Raw genomic sequence first — 23,914 nt, forward strand, 5'->3', positions numbered from 1 at the left:
AAAAAGGTAGTGAATGACGTCTTCGTTATAATGACCACATGAACACTTAGCTGTTTCTGATATATGTCGATTATATCTGTCTGCGTTCAGATCACTACAGCCGAGCTTGAGGCGACAATGGATGATTTGACAAAATCTAGTCCCAAAATTTAAATCAAAGTAGTTGTCAGTTTTTGTTGGATTTATCATGGTTTTAAACTGCCTCACGGAAATAGCTCGGTAAAAATGACTGAGAATATCTTTGGGTTCTACAGTTAGTAGTTTGAATGGAAGTACTATCTCTAAGATTATAGTTGCTTTGTTGAAATACTCTACCTGGTACAAGATCATTCATATAATCAGGAGTCAGACGATGTATATTTTATCATGACTGGTGCCACGAACCGCACCGCATATAGTTCTTAATGCGTCTAAGTGTAAATTTTCCAGTAAAATCGCCTGTTCAATCGTACAGTTATCCCATATATGACAGCAGTAATCAAAAAGTGGTAAGATAAAGGAGTTATATAAAGTATTTAGCGTTTTCCGAGATAAACGATATTTCAAACTTCTCAGACAATTGATCATTGGACTAATTTTCTTTACCATGTCACCTATATGAACTTTCCAAGAACAATCGCTTTGAAGTGTTATACCTAAGTGTTTATGGTTATCAACTTCTTTAATAGTTTCGCCATTCATTAGTAAGTTCGGCCTGGCATACTTTTTCATTTTACGAGTGAATGTTATACTCTCAGTCTTACTAGGATTAAAACTTACCTGCCACTTTCTGGCCCAGTCTGAAATCTTTGCCAAATCATTGTTTATAATTGCGGCTGCTGTAATATGATCATCTATTATAGCATATATTGATGTATCATCAGCAAAAAGGCGAATGTTACTGTCTATACCATCTACAATGTCATTAATATAAATGATGACAAAAGTGGTCCTAATACGTAACCCTGGGGTACACCAGCTTCCACAGATTTGATACCTGAACTATATCCATTTATTACCACTTTCTGCATTCTACTATCTAAATAACTTTCAAACCACTCCAAAAGTTCTCCCTGTATACCATAAGCGTAAAGTTTATGAATAATACCTTTGTGCCAAACTTTGTCAAAGGCTTTACTTGCATCACAGAATACCGCTCTGATTTCCTTTCCTTGGTCTACGGCACTTGCGATAAAATTATAAAGATAAGTTAGTTGATTTACTGTAGAATCACCAGACATAAATCCGGATTGTAAGTTTGATAAAATATTGTTATCCCTGAGGAAGTTGAAGACGTATTTAAAAATGCATTTCTCAAAAACTTTAGCGGCACAGCTTGTTAACGCTACAGGTCTATAGTTTGAGCAATCGTGTTCATCACCTTTCTTATGAAGGGGAATCACCGAAGCTAGTTTCCAAGAAGTAGGATACGTTTTATTACGAAGGGAGATGTTGAACAACTTAGCTAACAACGGGGTTAAAGAGGTTGCAGTTAGTTTCAGAATGATTCCAATGCCATCAGGCCCCATGGCTTTCGATGTATCTAGACTCAGAAGAATATCGCGAACATCTCCATTACTTATTGTGATAGATGACATAGGATGATCGATTTCATGCGGTTCGAAATCAGGCAGATCGGCGTTAGGATCAGCAACTTGGGATTGTTCTGAGAAAAATGAGTTGAGTACATCAGCAATATCTTGTTCATTGTCATAAACTATGTTATTGCTGACAATTGATGGAAAGGACGATTTTATCGAATTTGTTTTAACATAATTCTTAACTAATCGCCACCACATTTTAGCACCATGAGTGTTATTTATAGTTTCATCAACTCGTGCATCAAAAGCACGTTTTGCATTTCTAACTGTTGCTATTACTTTGTTCCGAAGTGTTCTGAACTTAGTCCAATCATCAGGAAGGTTTCTGTTTTTTGCAATCTTATGAACACGATTTCGTTTTTTCTTATTAAGGATCGGATTTTGTTATTCATCCACGCGGGATCTTTGGTTCTAATTGTTACAGTTTTATTTGGAATATATTCATTCATGATATTCAATAACAAGGATGTAAGGTTTTCAGTGATATTATCTAAGTTCCCCGAAGAGAAAAATATATCTGAGTTTATCTCTTTGATGGTTTCATTCATACCATTAACATCCATTGAAGAATAATTATAGATTTTCCTTTTGAATGAATTCTTGTGCTGCATCATTTCTGCTATGTTAACAAATACGGGGCAGTGATCGCTGCATATTGGATCTAATACACCAGAATCTTTAACAACGTCAACGCGAGAAACAAATATCAAATCGATCAAAGTTTTACTACTTGCGGTTATTCTAGTAGCATCCGTGATTATTTGTCGAAGGCCGTAGTAACTTTGTATAAAGTCTATCTTTTGATTATTGCCATGAAGAACGTCATTATTGAAATCACCGGTTATAATTGTCTGCATATTAAGATCAACTGCGTTACCTATTGATTCATCGATCAAATTCCAATATTCGGAGCTCTTGTCGGCGCGATAAACAGTTCCCAATCAGGTAGTTTCTTGTTTTACATTTAGTCTGTATCCATATCGCCTCAAGTCCGACTATGTCTAAATCAGACATCAACAACGCACAAATAGTATCTTTTTACATACACTGCTACACCGCCACCGCGAGTTTGTCTGTCTTTACGGAAAGGTAGATGAAAGCCAGGAATATTTATATCAATGTTATTTGTATCGGAAGTTAACCAAGTTTCGGTTAGACATATCACATCATAAAATCCAAGTTCAACTCTTAAAATATCTTAATTTTTCCTTAAGACTACGTACATTTAGATGGACTATCCTTAAAGCATTTATGCTGAGTGTTTAGAATGAAGTGCTGCAGCAAATGTACCCACTGCCTGTCTATATTGTGATATTTTAACCGACATCGAAAATTAGAAACTGGTGACAAATATAGTAGACAGTGGGTCTTGAGGATGCAAAACTGCATAGGCACACACCAACAACATAACTTAATGATATAATACGTAAACAAAACAAGGGCATTCTTTTCTTGTCACATTCATAACAGAAATAATCAAACAAACAGAAGAGGAAAGGGTAAAACAGGAAATACAAAGACAAAAAACATTTGTCTATTTAGTGAGAGGAAAATTCGAGAAAATTTCATATATATAATGTTTTCAAATTGCCTATAAATGAAAGTCTTAGTCATATCAATTGCCCAAAATATCTACATCAAAACGTAGTTAACAGTAGTGAGGAGATTTGTATCCGTGTCAACGCATGTGCATGTGCGAGAGAACACGATGTGGGCGCTTAGCACGAGAATGTGTGCGTGTGTGTGTGTGTTAAGGATGCATGTTCAGGGCACGACCAAAACGGACTGGATACCTGTGCGATTAGATGCATGGTGTTGTGAAACAACGTGAGTACTGTTGTTTGTTACATATCCTATTCTATATAGACATATTCAATGCTTTATCATAGACGGAAATAAAAAGGGTAATGTAAAAAATGTATAATAATGATTTGTATAGTACAGTAGTTGAGTCAAGTGTTAATTGACACAGATAGCTTATTGTGCACATTGTATGAATGCAAACGACTATGAATGTATTGAACGTAGCACGATCACCCATGAGTATGTTATTCAGATCATGGTGACCTCTTATGTCATAATTATCAGATCAAAACATAGCGTCCATGCGCTTTAAGAATGAAGCCGTAAACGTGTCAATTTCATTTAAGCAATTGTTTAACGGGTTGCGATTTAAACACACAAACACACACACACACATATATATAATTTATACATACACACACATATATATATATATACATACACATATACACCCGTGACCATACACACACATACATGTATACACATAAACATACACACAAATACATACACATACACACATACACATATATACATATACACACATACATACATATATATACATAGAGAGAGAGAGTTAATCATATTCATATCAATTGCCCAAAATATCTATATAATATCATAGTTAACAGTAATAAGTTTGTATCCATGTCGACTCATGTCCATTGCGAGAGACCACGATGTGGGCGCTTAGCACGAGAATGTGTGTGTGTTAAGGATGCATGTTCGGGGCACAACCAAAACGGACTGGATACCTGTGCTATTAGATGCATTGTGTTGTGAAACAACGTGAGTACTGTTGTACTGTTGTTTGTTACATATCCTATTCTATATAGACATATTCAATGCTTTACCATAGACGGAAATCAAAAGGGTAATGAACAAATGTATAATAATGATTTGGATAATACAGTAGTTGAGTCAAGTGTTAATTAGCAGAGATAGCTTATTGAGCACATTGTATGAATGCAAAATACTATAAATTTATTGAACGTAGCACGATCACTCATGAGTATGTTATTCGACAACGCTGATACACATGTATTCTTAAAAACACCCGTGACCATCAGATCATGGTGACCTCTCGTGATATAGTTATCAAATAAAAAAATGTAGCGTCTTTAAAATGGAATCATAATACTGCTAATTTCATTTAGGAGAATATTTAACGGGTTATGACCTCAAAAGAATCTACAAACACCAGTAATCATAATCAAACCATACCGTCCATCATGAGTTTAGAGCGTAAAAAAACCCCACAAAAATAAATAAATTAAAGCATCACCTGCTTGTAGCTCAACATTTACCAGGTTAAGGACCCAAAGCGAGTACAACACATGATTGTGAAGCTTCAAAGAAATACCATGCCGCTGACACTGAAAATATAATTACAATACCAGTACTATCAGTGATGGGTTGATATAGCATTAGAAAAAACAAACAAAACAAACAAAAAACAGACAACCATAATGTCATAATAATTCACACCTCAACTTTTGAGGACACAATGTTAGCCCATAGAAAGTCACAGATCAATATTATAGTCTTTTTCTTTCCTGGTGCCTCCTTAAACGCAGGATTTGATAGACACTTTCTCGGTGCTCCTCGTGAATACTGGACAATCAAAGACAACACTGATCACATTCCTCTTTCCATGGGCAAGTGATATTGTACCATGTGAACACTGACACATAACATTGTGTATTGACACTTTAACACCAATTGTAATTTGACACCCCCACCGTTGGTAACATTCCAACTTGGTATTGTATAGTGTGCTACAAACATGCCAATGTGCATGCCACATTATGTAGTTCAAGTGTCAATTTTATAATATATATTAGCAATAGACAATATGTTCTATCTAAGAGTGAACAGTTATAAACATGATGAAAGGATAGTTTGTCATTGTGTTTACAGTTAGTGTGAGAAGAAACATATTCATTTGGAGTTAGTGAGAGTCCTGGCTCAGCGAAATTACCATTGTCAGTTCTAGCTGAACCATATCTTCGGTGGACGTGCATTAACGAATGTCATGTTGGATATTCGTACCCATACTGCCTCACCTGAGTGTAGATGTATGTGGAGCATTGGGTGAGTGAGTGATTGAGTGATTGAGTGAGTGGGTTGGGATTTACGCCGCTTTTAGCAATATTCCAGCAGTATCATGGCGGGGGACACCAGAAACGGGCTTCACACAATATGCCCCTGTGGGGAATCGAACCCGGGTCTTCGGCGTGACGAACGAACGCTTAACCACTAGGCTACCCCACAGCCCCTGGAACATGTGGGATGATGATATTTTACATGTGTGTGTATGTGTGTGCGTGTGAGCGTGTGTGTGCAATGAAATGAGTCTGAAAAATGTTTTTATCAACAAAAACTGAAGTTCACGGCACCTATGTGTTTGGTGGGGTTTGCAGGACATTGTAGTGTCATCTAGTATCTTTGCCTGACAAGGAAATGGTATCTCAGATCGTTCTGCCAACAAAGCCATATGAACATATGAAGACTTATTTGTTATATATATATATATATCATTTGTTCATTAGTCAGGAAACTGCATAGACGACCTGTTTCATGTTTTTCAAAGTCAATCACAGTCAATCATAGAGATAAAACAATTTATCATTCTAATCAAATATCGCGTATAATGCTTTTCACTTGTCTGTTATAGATCACCGTCAAACATATGAAAAGTCACTTCAAGAGACCACTTGAACAGAAGTGGGGCTTATGGTATAAGATAGAACAGGGAATAGTATCGAACACCCGTTTTGGTTTCAGGTGCCTTAAATAAGAATATACCCTGTCATAAAAAAAGAAAACTGTAAATAGGACTAAGGTCTTGAATGATATGATCCTGATGAAACAACTGAAAGTCACACCATAACCTCATTAGCATCGCATAGCCCCGCCTTTACAGTGTGTCCATGTTTTTGTGAGTGTGGTGATTGGCTGATAGTAATCTGATTATTATTTCTCTCAATATTACAAAATACCGTATTAAAAGCTGTTAAACCGCTGTTAAAAAACGTGAAATATTTGTTGTTGAAAATGCATTTCAAAATGCAAGATACAGTTTGTATTCCAGGTAAGGGTTTCCATTTTCGCACAACATTGCTCTTTCGAACAAAGCGTTTTATCCATTTCATACTTGTTAAACGTTGGTGTACATTTGTTGCCAAATGTCTTTGAAAGCAAGCATTCGTACATGCAAAGAACATGACATTTGTTGACATCGTGCTTCTCACTCATGAACGACAAAGGCATCCCCAAGTTGGGGTTAAAAGTTTAATATACCTTCTTCGCACATCGGCTGTTACATTTGAACTGAGCATGGGAAACACATGTACAGGTACTTCCGGAAGATACAAGGGAGTTAATTGTTTTTGTATTTTACATACCGCTAAAAAACAAATGAGTAAAGTGACTGATGCGTATGTACAATATTCACAAAGCAATATAACTACAGTTTACTCCAACACCCCCACTTGAACTGTAGTTATGTACTATATACACATGATCAATGTCTTACTGGTTACTGAGTTTGACAAGTCTTCTCAGTCTGATTGATGACACCGGCTTGGTGAAGACATCAGCCACATTCAGTTCTGACGCAATGTATGCAAGTTCTACCATACCGCTCTGGACTTCAGATCTAATGAAATGGTATTTAATGTCTATATGCTTGGACCTCTGCTGGGTCACAGGGTTTTCTGCTAATGCAATTGCGCCCTGATTATCGACCATTACAGTAAATGAGTCACAGTCTCCACTCATGTCTTTCCACAATTGTCGGAGAAATTTACCCTCCTGTACTGAGGCTGCCATGGCCATATATTCGGCCTCACAGGTTGACAGCGCCACAGTTGGTTGTTTCTTACTTCTCCATGAAATCAGAGCTCCATTATCACTCAACCGGTATGCATAACCAGTAATGCTTTTCCTATCAGGTGATGATCCCCAGTCTGCATCTGAATATCCCACAAGTTCAAGTGGAAGAGATGATTTAAAATATTTCAAACCTTTGTCACTGGTGCCTCTGATGTATTTCAATGCTTGTTTAGCCATACCAAGATGAGTTGATGTTGGCTTGGCCATATATTGAGAGAGTTTAGTTACGACATAACATAGGTCTGGTCTTGTCGAAGTCATGATATAAATCAAACTTCCCTACGATTTCCGGTACAGTCTCGGATCATCAAGTTTGTGTCGTCAGCTCGTCGCCTGATTTATCGACACCCTGTTCACAAGGAATGGCCTTTGGTTTGCAGTCCTTCATACCGAATTTCTCCAGCATCTTCTCCATATGTTTCGTCTGCTTCATTTCCACACTGTTTCCTTCCCAGCTGAATTCAATTCCAAGAAAACTTGACAGTTTTCCTAGATCCTTCATATTGAATCTTTCACACAATACATTTTTCACATGTTGAAGGTTTGTATCATTTTCAGCAGCAACTATGATATCATCCACCCACACTATCATAATCACAGGAGAACCCTCCATACTCTGACAATACACACAGGGATCTGCAAGTGACTGTTCAAACTGCAGATTTTCTATGAGAAATGTATGAAGCAATGAATTCCAATTTCTACCACTCTGCTTCAGACCATACAATGATTTCTTCAATTTCCACACAAGCTTTTCACCATTTTCACCTTGAACCTCAAATCCTTCTGGTTGGTGAACATATATCTCACAGTCGATTGGCGCGTTCAGGTATGCTGTCTTGACGTCCATCTGATGAACTACCATATCTCGCTGAACCGCAAGCTGTAATAGAGTCCGAATTGAGGTCATTTTGGCAGTAGGAGCAAAAGTCTCATGGTAATCGATGCCTGGAACTTGTGAATATCCCTTGGCTACATACCTTGCTTTATATCTCTCACCGCCGTGACCAGATTTTATGTCAAATACCCATCTTCCCCCCACTGTCGATTTACCTGCTGGTGGGTTGGTGATTTCGAATGTCTCATTGTCACGTAATGCTGTCATTTCTTCCTCCATTGCTTGATACCAATTCTCTTTGTCAGGCGATGACATTGCTTCATCATATGTAGTTGGAATGCTCGCCATTTTGTAGCAGTAGTGTACAGTGTACATTGCACTATCCTCAGATTCAGATATGTCTGATTCACACACATAGTCCTCCATGCGTTTGGGTTTTGTAGTTTGTCGTTTGGGATATCTACGCGTTGGCTCGACTTCTTGTTGCTTTTGGTTTCCTTCTGTCATTGGACCTTTGTTCTCTTCATGTTGTGTTTCTTCTTTCTCCTGTTCTTTAGTTTCTTCAGCCTCAGGTCTCTTGTAGATTTCCTGTTCTTCCTCATAGTCAGGTTCATAAACAGTTTCTGTAAATGTTTCTGTGAATTTCACACATCTTATTCTTCTGACTTCATCCTGTTGAGGGAAGTAGACCAGGTAGGCTGGGCTTTCACGATCATATCCAACGAAAACACCTTTTTCGCTGCGATTGTCCAGTTTCTTCGTCCCTTGAACATAAGCAAAACAAGCTGTGCCGAAAACATGCATATTTGACAGATTTGGCTTCTGACCTGTCATAACCTCAAATGGTGTCTTGTTTAGTCTCTTGTTGTAACACCGGTTCCGAATGTACGCTGAAGTCATGATAGCATATGACCACAGAGTCTTGGGTAACTTGGCTTCAATGATGAGGCATCTCGCCATGTCGAATAGGGAACGCCATGCCCTTTCTACTGTTCCGTTCTGATGGGGTGAGTACGGTGCTGACCTCTGGTGACGTATCTTGTTCTTGATGAGAATGTGCCTAAATTTCTCGCTGGTGAATTCTGTCCCGTTGTCAGTCCTCAAGGTGACCACTTTTCCAAATGGTGCCATATCTGCTAAGAATTTTTCTGTAGCTGCTGGTGTGTCACTTTTCTGTTTCAGGAGATACAAGGTAACAGTACTTGAGCAATCATCAACAAATGATAGAACATATCTAAAACCACCACGAGCTGATGGCTCAATGGGTCCCGCTAAGTCACAATGAACCATCTCAAGTGTCTTAGTTGCTCGTTTGTCAGGTTTCCTATCTATCCACTGGAACATCTTTCCCTTAGCACAAGTGTCACATACATCATTCTGTGCCTTACCAGCAATCTTCATACCATTTACTGCCTCTTCTAGTTTCATGACATCCTTCATGTTACAATGTCCAAGAATCTTATGCCAGTCTTGGGCTGAATGAGTAACACATTTAGATGAAACAGTGTTGTTCAAGTAATAAAGTTTACCATGTTTTAGTATGTTGAAGGTAGTACCGTCTGGAGCCTTCAAACATGCTCTGTCAGGATTAAAATTGATGGTTGCTCCCTTGTTTGTAGCTGCCTGCACAGACAAAATGTCTTGGTTGAACGATGGAACATATAACGCATCCTCCAGAATCACTTTGTGTTGCTTACCGTCGACATCACACAAAGAAACACATGCTTCACCTTTAGCTTGGACAATCCCGTTAGTTCTACTTCCATCAGCAAACTCGATGTAGTGTTCAGATGTGCGGAAAATCTCGTCAAAATTAACAAACTTGTCTTTGTCAGTTATGATATGTGTTGTAGCTCCACAGTCCACAAGAAGATTGTTAAGAAGATCCCCAGTTTCATCTTGAACACTAACCTTGAATGCTAAATATGAATGTTCTGGCTCACAATTTTCTTTCTCATTACTCACACTTTTGGCAGTATCTCTCTTCCGGCAAAATCTTGTGTCATGTGTTGGACTTTTGCATATGTCACACCATCGGCCTTGTTTCTTGTTTCCATTTGGATAATACTTCTTTGGTCCTTGTGTCTGTTGCTGATTCCTTCTTCTACACTCTGATGCTCTATGTCCGGGCTTTCCACATGAATAACACTTGAATGTCATAATACTGTCTTCACCTTTACGTGTATATTGTATTTTGTCAGTCTCTTCATAACTTCGCAGAGCCGTTTTAAACTCCGAAAAGTCATGGTCTTATCTTTTGTGTTACCACTATAGCAAAGGTTTTATATGAAGAAGGTAAACCTTTAAGTACCATTGCTATCAAGAGGCTATCGCTAATTGTCTCACCTGCCATTTTCAAAGAATTCGCGGCAGTCTCCGCCTTGATTACATAGTCAGTTGTACACTCCGTTCCCCATCTTCAGCGATGTGAGTTCTGTGTATAACGAGATGACTCGTGGTTTTCCGCTCCTAAATAATGTTCTCGTAAAATTTTCAGTGCTCTTCTTCCATCATCCTTAGCATCCCTCATTACGAGGGCTAAGCTTCTATCGTCCAGGCATTGCACCAACTCAGCAAAAGCATCAGCATTTTTGCTAGCAGAGGGGAGCTCTCTGACGACTCTTCGGTCGGTAATATCACGTCGTATAATTTCTGCAAACGCATATGTCCGAGGAATTTCACCTCCCATAGTTCATATTTCTCTTCCTCTCCGTCGAACATCAACCGTTGCCTGGGCCCATAACCTGTTGACATCGTGCTTCTCACTCATGAACGACAAAGGCATCCAAGTTGGGGTTAAAAGTTTAATATACCTTCTTCGCACATCGGCGGTTACATTTGAACTGAGCATGGGAAACACATGTACAGGTACTTCCGGAAGATACAAGGGAGTTAATTGTTTTTGTATTTTACATACCGCTAAAAACAAATGAGTAAAGTGACTGATGCGTATGTACAATATTCACAAAGCAATATAACTACAGTTTACTCCAACAACATTCATAACAAATATAACTACCTACCCACAATCTATTGCGTCTGCATCAAACACTTTCCATACATATTTCTTTCTTAAATTACATTTTGGAGCCATAACTATGCATAATGTAGCCATCTTTGTGCTACTGTCATTCATTACCCAGGATCCCTTTCCACAGTATACGCTCACGTATATCATGTTTCAAACAACCGCTCTCTCCCCCTACTCGTACCCATTCCAACACAATCACCCACCTACTGTGTTGCAAAATCAGCATCTTCATCAAATGTATTCTTTTCGGATTAAACGTACCAACATTTCTGCAGTTGTGAAGAATTGCCACAACCAAAACTACCATACCGTTATATGTAAGTCGAGTAATTTCCAACTTATTACTTGACTACCCTGTACGTATTTCGCATGTCCAGTCAAGATGTGCACTGATTCTAAGTATATTCCATTTGGTTACCCAAAGCGGCAAAGCATTTTGTCGAATACTACAGTGGAATAAGTACCAATCTCTTTTTATTCACCATTCTTTATGAATGGTCATCCACTCTTACCAGTGAATGAAACAAATTTTTTTCTGAGGGGGCTGACCTGACCTTACTGAGTGTATCATGTATATTCTGTTAAGGAAAAATGCAAATATCTTATAACATTTTGATTTTCGCCCATTTCCAAACACGTCAGAAAGGCGAAGGAATCTATCAAGAACGCATTGTAAATAAACGACTTTATAATGATTTATTGACAAAAATATGTGAGCAACTCTGTACAAAATTAGAGATATATTTGTTGCTGTTCCTGACATTTACATAGGAGTGAGTGAGTTTAGTTTTACGCCGCTTTTAGCAATATTCCAGCAATATCACAGTGGGGGACACCAGAAATGGGCTTCACACATTGTACCCTTGTGGGGAATCGAACCCGGGTCTTCGGCGTGACGAGCGAACGCTTTAACCACTAGGCTACCCCACCGCCCATTTACATAGGAACTGTCAAACACTACTCTACATGACACACAACGAATATAGTTGCATTTAAGACATCACGTAATAATCCTTTCATGTCTCATTTCCGTGCTTGTGAGGACAAAAGTACGTATTTTGAAAACCATATAGTCATACAGGAAAGCATTCAAAGATCATATACAATATATACATACACGCAATATTGATAGAAATATTGTTGCAGGTAATAAGACACTGTTGATGACATCATCAAATTGCAGTGACACAGGTAATAAATAGAGGATCTTTTACTGACACTCAAGTTTATCTCACTGCCAAGTATATAATAACGGCATGTAGCCAGTGTCTGGTCGGGGTGCTTGCAGTTGTTCGTAGTCTCTCTCTTCCACAGCGAGGTCGTTATTTATATCCGGGATCACGTCATACTGAGAATTTTCACTGTTGCGTGATACATTAAACTCTTGCAGTGAGATTTCTTCTGGTCTGCTGTCAGGGTTGATTGGTGATATACTTCTGTGGAAACCCGGACAAGACGTACACTCTCTCCTCCTGATAGAAACAAGTTAAGTCGTTAAAGGTGTTCATGAATATATGTTAAAGGTTTCAGATACACACAGACCAAGAAGGCATTTCTGTTAATGTTATAAGGTTTGACCCGGCGCAATTTCTTTCGCTTGTATCAAAAAGAGTTTGCAAAGATTTCACCTGACGATCATGACGGCAATGACAAGGATGAAAACACCGAGACATGCTGGCAAGACGACGACAAGTCTGTGAAGGGACCCTGAAACTATGACAACAGTAGCATTGTAATATTTCTCTGCACAGTACAGCAGAATAATTCTAATGTCTGTATGTCTGTCTGTCTGTATGTGTGTGTATGTATGTATGTATGTATGTATGTATGTATGTATGTATGTATGTATGTATGTATGTATGTATGTATGTATGTATGTATGTATGTATGTATGTATGTATGTATGTATGGGTGGATGGATTTATGGATGATGGATGTGGTGTATGGATAGATGGATGGATGGGTGTATGGATGGATGGATGGATGGATGATGGATGTGTAGTATGGATAGATGGATGGATGGATGTGTGTATGGATGGATGGATGGATTTATGGATGATGGATGTGGTGTATGGATAGATGGATGGATGTGGTGTATGGATAGATGGATGGATGAGTGTATGGATGGATGGATGGATGGATGGATGGATGAGTGATGGATAGTATCTGCCGAGTTTTCATATAAATACAAAGCTTATATCTCTGATGCTGTACAACTTTCAGTTTCACAAGGAAACATGGACAAGGAATATGAATGTAAGGAAAGCAATAGTTGTACTTGGATTGAGATTCTTGTCACGCTGGAGAAAATCTACGTAAATCTCGTGCCACTCGTTCTACAACTCCTAAAACAAACACACTCACTAACGTCCACCACAGCCTCTTTAGATATTTTGCTTTATTTGCTTGAGAGAGGATAATATCGATGTATATTCTTTACATCATGATGAATATGACACAGCTTACTGATTACCTGACATTTGCTATTTGACAATTTGTTTTCATATCTTTCATTAGATATTCTTCTATCTTCGATATGAACTTAAATATACTATACTAAATTTCGCCAAGCCTACCCTTTACTTACACTGGAAACAATGCAATGTGTTTCACAGTGCAATATTTACTTAAAGAAGCCTCAGAATAGGACTGCAATTGTAAGCTGTGCCCTCTGTTTTACCATTTGTAATATGTGTAGCTAGTTAAATAACAAATAAATACCTTTAAATAGACCCATAACACAAATCTGAGCACAGAAACCGTCTTAACATCAAAGGGCACATAACACCGTCGTGTTACACTTGTCATGGTAATCTCCAGTAGAACGAAGATTAGCATACAAAGCTTTGCCGGCCCGATAATCTGGGTTATGTTAGGACCGTGACTAGCTGTGAATTCAGGAAGTGATAACAGCATATATACCCTGATAATAGTCCGACAAGAGTAAAAATGTATTTCAAGAAAGGAAAAGAAATACATTTACTATTAAGATTATCTTATAAGGGCAACTATGTTTTTAAAATCCAACTTTCATTTTCTTTACAATAAAGAATTCATAACAGCCTCAACTTATGAACATACAATAATATTTAGAACGTGCTCCACGTGTAACACAAGCTATATTTGGGATTTGGGATTACACTTTACCCAAGTTACATTTGGATATCAAAATACATTTCTGACAGTCATCATATCAAGACTTGTTACAGTATAGTTAATGCTCACATTCCAGGCAGGACCCAGTGCTTCTGTTGCACACTGAACAGTGGTCGGGACACTCGTTGTCACAGTATTCTCCCCACAGTCCTGCTTGACATCCCAAAGTACAGACAGGTTTAGTGGAACATTCCATGTCTGTACAGTGGCTACTGCATGTCAGGGTACAGTGCTGACCGTAAGCACCAGCTACACATCCCTCTGAACATGAACCATTGTCTCTGCTGCACTTGTCGGTAGCACAGTTCTCAGGACATTTAACAGAACAGGTGTCGCCATGCCAGCCCGAAACACAACCATAATCACATTTCCCGTTGTTCTGACTGCATGTTTCATTCAGACAATTGTCGCTGCATTTCTCCTGGCAGTGTGTTTTGAAGTAGCCAGGTTTACAAGGACTGCATCTCCCATCTCTACTACATGTCTCAATACCACAGTTCCTGGAACACCTCTCCCGACATTGTTCACCATGATATCCCTGTACACACGTCATGCATGATCCATTCTGGTAGCATGTACCGTGAAGACATGTGGCACTGCAGGCTGTGTTGCACTGCGATCCAAACCTACCCTTTAGGCATCCATGTGTACATGCACCTGTTGTGCTATTGCAGGATGTATTTAGACACTTGCTATTGCAATGTTTGTTACATTTAACTCCGTACAAGTTTCCTGAACACCCACAGATACAAGAAGCATCTTCACGGTCACAGTTCGAGACTCCATTGCCACAGACACCACAGTGGTCACAGTTGAGGTCACAACGTTGTCCATATTTCCCCCCAATGCAACCATCAACACACTCCCCTGACCACTGATAGCACACCAGACTCCGGCATCCAACTCCACATTGTTTTCTACATGCGTCTCCCCATCTTCCCATTTCCGGACACGTTCTGGTACATCCATCATGGTCATCCTGAGTTTGTCTCTGACATTCTGTGCAGGAGTCGCCAGTCCTGTACATACCTACTGCACAATCTAATAAAATGAAATACAGAAAAATGAATTATGGATTTATCCGTCATTTCGTTATGACGTTTATGCACAAGCAGTACCTCAGATTTAGACAATTACAGCAGTTTTTCATCATATTTCATATTGATCATATTTCAGCCAAACCAAAATGGTTATGGTTTTTTTTATGAAAAAGATCATAATTGTTTCGATTTGGGAATTCGAAGCTTCATTCATGTTATCTTCAAAGCGAAATGAAGCAGATGTGAACAAGTACAATATGACCAAACATTAATACAGTTGGTCACATTTTAGCATTGGCAATCATTTGACATATCTTGACGATTAAGGTGAAAAGGTGTTGATAAGCCAGGGTGCCCTTGTACAAAACAACCCTAGCGCTAAGAATACCTTATGTCTATGTTCAGGTATGGGAGTTACGCTCACCTCAGCGCTAAGGTCGCTTTGTACAACGGCACCCTGGTACTATGAATCTCACCATGGATAGCCTTAACTGACACTGAATCATTGTTTAATATGCCACATAAGCAATTCACATATTACTGTATCAATGTTGGTTTGTCATACATCTCTGCATGTGTTCAAGTTGGAAGGAATACAAATATATAGACAGCAACACAAACCCGTTACGTTACAGCGACCGCACGTCCTCCGGCAGTGTTCAGCGATACCTGGATTTCCACAAAGACTCTTGATACATAACGTTGGACTTGAATCCCGGCATGTTGCACCATCTGTGAAGTCATGAAGCAATGTATATTTATTTAAATATGTCTAATTCTTTTGCACTGTTCTTTGCTTTTAATTACAGTAAACTGCACATGTGTTTCGGCCACAGCATAGTCACAGTGCCTATGACTATGGTTTCATCCAACTAAAATTAGTGGTCCCTTTGAGTTTGTTCTATCCTAGATGGAGACGGTTTGACGATTTGCGTACAATTAGCGTATTTCTACAATTTGTCCACAAAGTGATTAACAGTTTCGTTCTGATAACTCTAACGTGGCTTTACCACAATATTATGTCTAGATTACAATGGCGAACTATTGTAATCTTCAATAAAACAAATTTCCCAAAATGTTTAATCAACAATCTAAACAATACTGGATACAGTTCATTCCCTTTTCAAATACACACTTTGGTGTTTATACTACTATATATAACATCTTTAGATACTGAATTTGATAAACACCGATTCTCTATAGTAAAGAAACGTGGTAGCCTATTTAGGCCACGTGGTGGCCGCGCTAATTCTAAGTCCAAATGTTACATGTTGCAAATAATTGTTTAAAACAGAGACCATATATCGGTATACGGTCTCTGTTTATAAGTACCCAAAATTGAATGATGTGGTGTTTTCATGACATTCTATGACTCTATTCCATAGCCCTTACAAACTGAAAACAAAACGGGGAAATATGATATGAGGCATAAATAAGATGTGCCCTCAGACTAAATAGAAGAACCACAAATAGCATGAATGAATAGAGAAAGGTATTCAGAATGTATCTATCCCATAGATATGTATAGCACTATTACAAACAGACCTGAAAATTTCGTTTTATGACCTTAAAGGTTTTAATTTTTTTTAAATGGTCAAAATGACGGGGATATACACTAAACGCCAAAAGAAATGTTACCCTCCTGCCTTAGTGACGGAGGTACCTATCTTCAGCTGGCGTTGTGATGCGTGGACGTGTACTTCTTGGTCTGTCTACGGTGACCCCAGTCTGACTGAAGCCCTGAACAAGTATTATAACCATGATACGGTGGCATCCGATGGCGTTGGCAACAGCATTGTACATCGACCCCATCTGCACCACCCCAATGGCTCTTTCTCTCTCTTCAGCTGTTAATCGTGGCATATTTCTCGTACTTGTCTATCATATCATGTATTCTAGGCTCTCTTCATACCCTATAGAATCATACTACACGTAAAATGGTTGCAAATACTATAATTGAATATTGCTGCGTTTTGGCGATTGATATTGCTATTTTTACACAGAAAATGGAACAATGTTACTTTGCAAGCAAAACTGTTAACAAAATTAATTTTAGATGTTCCTAAACACTTTTTCACAATACCAAAGACACGTTTTACTTGTTTTCACTAATGCAAATCAGCAGAAAATGTTTTAAAAGACTGGAAGCATAGGAATGATTATTTTACAATATTACATACTCTACAACAATTGTTTCTTGTTTTAATAGTTGAAAAATGGTGACTATAAATTGTTTATCTTTGTCTCAAAGCAGAATTATATTACAACCTTTCTTTTGGACATCTAAATCAATGTTGTTAGTGTATTTCGGCATGGACGAAAATTGGACAATTTAACTCTTCTGAAAAGGATGCATTTTACCTAAATATGAATGCATTTGAGAATTTATTTTTCGTGATTTGCATAAAGCTGTGTTTTTAAGTTTTCTTGTAAACTAATACTTTCTAACATATCTTTGATAGTTTTTCAGTAATTCATAAAGATAGGAGGGTAACGTTTCTTTTGGCGTGTAGTGTATAATATTAGATATAGATTCGATATAGCAAAACTGTTACATACAGTTGCAGACAAAATTTGAATTTCATGAAACAGTTACCCATAAACACATCTGTCCCCTCAAACACAAACAGAATGAATGAACATAGAAATGTGTTCACTGTGTTGTATCAACGCGGACGGATTTGAAGAAAACAAAATACTCGTTCAAATTCAATATCCGTTGGTAATTTCCACTTTCATATGTTCGACTATTGTTATTGCTTCTTATGCGACAAGTTCACCTACTGAATTCATGTACTCCCTTGGAACGCCGTGGAATAAGCTCGGTGGACTAAACAGTGTCTCCCTTTGATTATTGTGTCGGGGCGGTGGGGTAGCCTAGTGGTTAAAGCGTTGGCTCGTCACGCCGAAGACCCGGGTTCGAATCCCCACATGGGTACATTGTATGAAGCCCATTTCTGGTGTCCCCCGCCGTGATGTTGCTGGAATATTGCTAAAAGCGGCGTAAAACCAAACTCAGTCAGTGATTATTGTGTCAACCTTTCCAAAACGTGTTATGAATTAGGAGTTTCGTTAGAAATATAATTGAAGAACTAAGAACATCATGACAATGTATAACATATATCGAAACTGAACCGTCACAGACAATTGTAGAGAAAGTTTCAAATTCTTGAATTTCCTACACAGTTACTTATCAACCCCCACAGGCCTTCTTCGTCATATGAGAGAAATATTCTCAAGCACGACGTAAAACCCAATTTCACCTCACCTCACAGGCGTTCTACTTTACTATTAGAAACAGATCACAACTAGTTGGTCGGTCATGCAGAAAACGATACTGCAACCTGAGAACCGCAGCGATCGTGTCAATATTGGGTCAGTATTGATAATGTGATGCTCGTCATTTGACATGGGAAGATGAACCTGTTGCATGAAACGCATCCATTTGATCAGGACATGGTATGGATTTCTACAAGGGCAGTGCCGTTAAAATGATCTCAGCGATGATTCTCGTTTTGTCAGCTGTACCCTGGTCTTCCATGTTACAATAGCCGTTAAATCAGTTGTTTCTTACTATTTTCAAGGAGTGTTCAAGGAGTAACGCTTATTTTAGTGAATAAAATTTCGAAATATTTGACGAAGACATTGTAACCGTCACCTCGGCAAGCAAAAATTGTAACTATGAAAGGGATATTTGAGTTGTATGCTCTGTATGAAGGATGCTGAAGCCATTTTCCTTGTCACTGTGTTGTGGAGAGTGTTTTCCAGGTCTTCAAGTTGTAGATCTAAATATAACAGGCGACCAAGTCGCACTGATCTTTCATATTTCTCGTTCCGGTTGTCAAGCTATTTATTGGTATGCTCCATTGATGATAATCAATGGCCATTTTATCGTTAGACCACAGATGATGCCAAGATTGTGTGCTATGTACATTTACTTACACTTTAATCTGTTCCTAGATGCTGAAATCACTCTGTCCATTACCTACCTGTCTGACCTCCAGTTATGGCTGCTACAAGTGTGTACAGGCAGATAATACATCTCAGATCTGTTGTCTCGTCAATCAAACGCAATGGCTGTAACAAAAACATCAAAATGATGTGGATTGCACACATGCGACGAACTTGCAATTGTATAATCCTTCATCGGATGTGAATGGTAAAAGCACAGTGATATAGTATAATCTAGAAGCATGTCAATATTCCTTAACTCCAGTTACCTTCATTGTTGACGAACATGCACTGAGGTCGCTTTTAAGTCGCTTACTAATCGGGACATTGAAACTGACTGTGGTGATTATATGTCGCTATTTAGACTTTCTATAGCCACGACTGACAGTAGGTTTCACGAGGAATATAGGCGATGATAGTCATACATTACAGTACATACACACAGACACACGTGTATCCATGTTTATACATGTCTTATAGGCATATGTTGGTGTTACCTTGAATTTAATGGATTTTTTCATACAATGCTGATATTTCAAAAACCTCGTTTTTTCGCACCTCCATCACACTATACTGTTGACGGGACTGAAAATCTTTTATCCATATAAAGAACATTATGCTGTATATGTATCCACGCAAGATATCGTCGTATTTAACTCGCATTTAAAGCGTGTAAAGCTTTTACTCTGACATTGATATCTCTTATAACATGGATTGTTTCCGGTGAACAATTGCCTTGCCTCTACATGTGTTTGTGACGGGTGCCATAGGTTGGGCTGAAAACACTTGCCATTTTGCAAACACATTGTATCATCATCATTTGACAGCTATTCATAAACACATGCTCATGACATGCTCATACTCGAAATCGTAATATTGTGTCTGTTTTTGAAGAGATTTAAATTGATCATTTGATTTTTTTAATATTATTGTCAAAATCCTTAACATAATCCAGGATGCCTTACCTCATGTGAATGGCATCGAATGGAGTAAGGTGAAGATTTGCTGGTTGTATGTGCCATGAATAAAGTCGGTTTTACCGTGTTAGCATGTCTTACCGCGGAGTATAATCATCGACCTCTAGCTCTCCGTACAGAGGAAGGGAGTGAGTGAGTGATGGCGAGTATGGTTTTACGCCGCTTTTAGCAATATTCCAGTAATATTACGGAGGGGGACACCAGAAATGGACTTCACATATTGTATCCATGTGGGGAATCGACGAGCCAACGGTTTATACGAACGAGTTTCATTTCATGTCATTGCAGAATCCTCCACTAGAGTTATCTATTTTTCAGTAAAGACAAAAAATGCGTTCTCATGTGATTGGTTGTCTGGTCCATCATATGTACGGTAACCTGGCACTTTACCATTGCATGGCAGGAGAATTGTCGTTAGGTGTCAGGCAACACACGCTTACGTTTTTATGCAAATTGGACGAGTGGCAAGTGCTACCACTAGGGCAGAACATACTATATATACCCTTTCCGCAAGCAGCATTGATTTTCAGTGATCAATTGATATTATCTTTACCCAAACCCCTTTATGCCCTGTTGAATCTGTTTCGCGACAGAGCGTCTGGCGTTGACGTTATATATTTATATAAACTGACATAGAAATGCTATGAGTTAGTATGATCTTACGCCGCTTCTAGCAATATTCCAACAATATCACGACGGGGGACACCAAAAATGGGCTTCACACATTCTAACCATGAGGGGAATCGAACCCGTGACGAACGGACGCTTTAACTACTAGACTATCCCACCGACCCGACATAGAAATGATAGCTACTACGATAGAAGAATACTTTTTTGGACCATGACGGGTTAAACTGTGTATGATAAGTTTTTGTCTTTTTTCACTTAGTGAACCTTTGTTGTTTGGAGGGAGGTCTATCTGTGGATTCAGAATCACAAGTACATTCCTCCTTTTGAAGGTTAGGTGTCCCTGGGTCTGATATCAATGACCAGTTTCCAGCGCTAGATTTCGTCAACACGAGTGTCTCTCTGAACATATAGCATGTAACCGTGGTTTAGCACTGAACATGGGGAGGCATTTCAAATACAAGTAAGACAATTTTCTCTTTCGTTTAACTTAGGTTACAATTTCAGCTTCTTAAACTATGGTAAGTCATAAAAAATGTAGCTTAACGACAATGTGCACCGCCGCCACTAACGTTGTATGTCATCGTACCCCAGTTGCGTAGGTCGATGCTCATGATATCAATCACTGGATTGTGTTGCCGAACAAATATTTACAGACTGTTGTCATATGGCTGGACCATTACTGAGTGCAGCATTAAACAACAAGCACACAAACAACAAAACAGTTGCTTGTACGCCACGGGGTATTTAGTTTACTAACTGACCTTCGGTAGCACAATTACGGAAGGTGACAGTGAATGCTATATATAGGGTTAATGATGCAAGATGAGAGTTTGGATGCAATAAACCATGTGTGAAATATGTCGCATCTCACATGAACAGCTAGTTTACTAGTTCTAACACAACCCTTTTATATGACTAATGCCAGACAGCGTTAGATGTCTTTAGGGTCGATTAACTTAAAAAATCTGATTAAACTTATATGTAATCCTTAGTGTAATGTATGAAAAACTGAAAAAGTATCGCTACTACATAAATGTGACAGTATAACCCATCTAAAAGCATTAATTTTGATTCACCTATTGGCCTCGCCGTGTGGTTAATTTAAAAACTTATACACCACAGAATAAAGCTACGAAATGAGACACTGAAATATTACATAAACTGTGAACAAAAGCCACATATATTTCTGATATTAATGCTTTTGAAAATATGTTGTGTTTTTTATGGATTTCTCTTGATAATGAAAATGGTTCCATGCTGTTTCTAAATATCAATGCATGTTCCTCCCTGAAACTGAGGAAATACAAAAAAATCATTCATTGTATTTGGGCTAACGCTGACTGTGGCGTTATCAACGTTCAGTTACTCACTCATACACTGCCGACATTTTGACCAGCCCTTATATTTGTCACTTGAAGCAGGGGTCATAGCAGAATAAAACGTCAACGCCAGGCTCGATGACCCACTGGCACAGGTTACATACAGGTGTCCGCCAGATACCATTTATCTGGCTTTCGCTTCTTAGCTATGTTTCCAAGCAACGGAGCCTGCCTCCTGGTACCCCACACCGTTTTTGATGAGCGTATACATATGACACTCATCATGTTACGAAGACCTAATGGTATCCGTCGTGGTCCTATACGGATATCGATGCAAATAAGAGAGGTCATATGCAAATTTTAGGGACTACTTTCACAGTGTAAACAAACATGGCGTCACACCCATCTATCGGCGATCGCGTCCGGATTGATGGCCGTACTGTCAGTGCTTTGATCCAAAAAGTAGGTCTGGTAATAGACATCTGATCCATGTCTGGTAATGGAGAGGATTACGAAGCGAAGATAGAAATTCATAGGCTTACGAAAATACCAACACCAGTTCCCCGACAGACTGTCAGTGTTGGCAAGCATAACATGTCACGCGAACATTAAAGTGATTTTGTTGTTCAAAAGGTTAATTAAAGGTGTCTGAAGTCCCATACGAGTGTGTTGTTATTTTTCAAACGTAAGCTAAGATCGGTTGACGACAATACGTGCTTTAACATAAAAACTTACTGGGAACTAGATGACCTAACTGTGTGATCAGTAAACAATTGTGTCACCGATCTTGGGACGTAACGTATTAGTACGCACATATTTGTGACGTCAAATATATCTGCACATTCCAAGAAGTTTAGTTTCATGATTTGAGGCAATTGATGTCGCACAGATTTTGGACTAAGTATTTTCTTGCTGAAATTTTCTTTCTTTTCTTAGTTAGTTCCTTTTTCCGAAACCAGAATCTTTTGACATTCTTCTCATAACAGAACTGAGTTTACTTTTACCAGCAGTTTGCCGTTTGAACCAGTAACATTTGATGAATAGTTCCTCTGTGTTTGTATATACAGAAGGATGGATCTGGGCTGGATTACCCTGAAGGACATAGGCTTGAGTACAGGTTGTCAGAGGATGCAGGGCACTCTCATCACGTTGGGGTTCATGTTACGGATACCCCAAAAATTACATCTTTGAAATGTTTTCGACACGTGTGTGTTCCATGTAATTCCTTCCCATCTGAACCTTTTTTAGTGTAATATTCCACATTTAATGTCAGTGTGTAATTTGATGCTACGAATCGCAGAATGAGCAGGGTTGTTCCACCACATGGTGTTCACAATAGATTCAGGATCGTGAGGACCACGTTGGTTTAATTCCTCGTCAGGAATAGATTCATCACGGCCAGGAAGGTTACTCATACTGTCACACTTTAGTACTGTTTGTTTTGTTTTGATGACCAGTGATTTGATCAGTGATGAACAGTAGTGACTGGACTTAAGATATCTGTCAGAACTGGACAACATTCCGCGAACTGTAGATAGTTCTGAACTGCTGCCACTATCCTTCTCGAGGCTGATAAACATGCCAAGACGTATAACTGTACTTTCCTATATGCCTTGATGAGGTGATGAGGGAAGATGAATGAATATATACAGCGGGGCTGGAAACAACTGCTAAACCGTATTCCTATATGGATCT

At 38.7% G+C, this 23,914-nt stretch overlaps 1 protein-coding gene across 1 annotated transcript; it reads right to left on the reverse strand.

Moving 5' to 3' along the window:
- Positions 1-11,829: 11,829 nt before the first annotated feature.
- LOC124270898 (cell death abnormality protein 1-like) lies at positions 11,830-19,413 on the reverse strand. The gene is made up of 5 exons (XM_046705962.1): positions 19,332-19,413; positions 15,964-16,074; positions 14,372-15,343; positions 12,775-12,859; positions 11,830-12,618 (listed from the first exon to the last, which is right to left on the reverse strand). The coding sequence occupies exons 3-5, from the start codon at positions 15,327-15,329 to the stop codon at positions 12,378-12,380; spliced, it is 1,284 nt and encodes a 427-aa protein (XP_046561918.1). The 5' UTR covers positions 15,330-15,343; positions 15,964-16,074; positions 19,332-19,413; the 3' UTR covers positions 11,830-12,377.
- Positions 19,414-23,914: the final 4,501 nt, after the last annotated feature.

The sequence above is a fragment of the Haliotis rubra genome, unplaced genomic scaffold, assembly GCF_003918875.1.
Source record: "Haliotis rubra isolate DU_JTF1 unplaced genomic scaffold, ASM391887v1 Scf1558, whole genome shotgun sequence".
NCBI lineage: Eukaryota > Metazoa > Mollusca > Gastropoda > Lepetellida > Haliotidae > Haliotis > Haliotis rubra.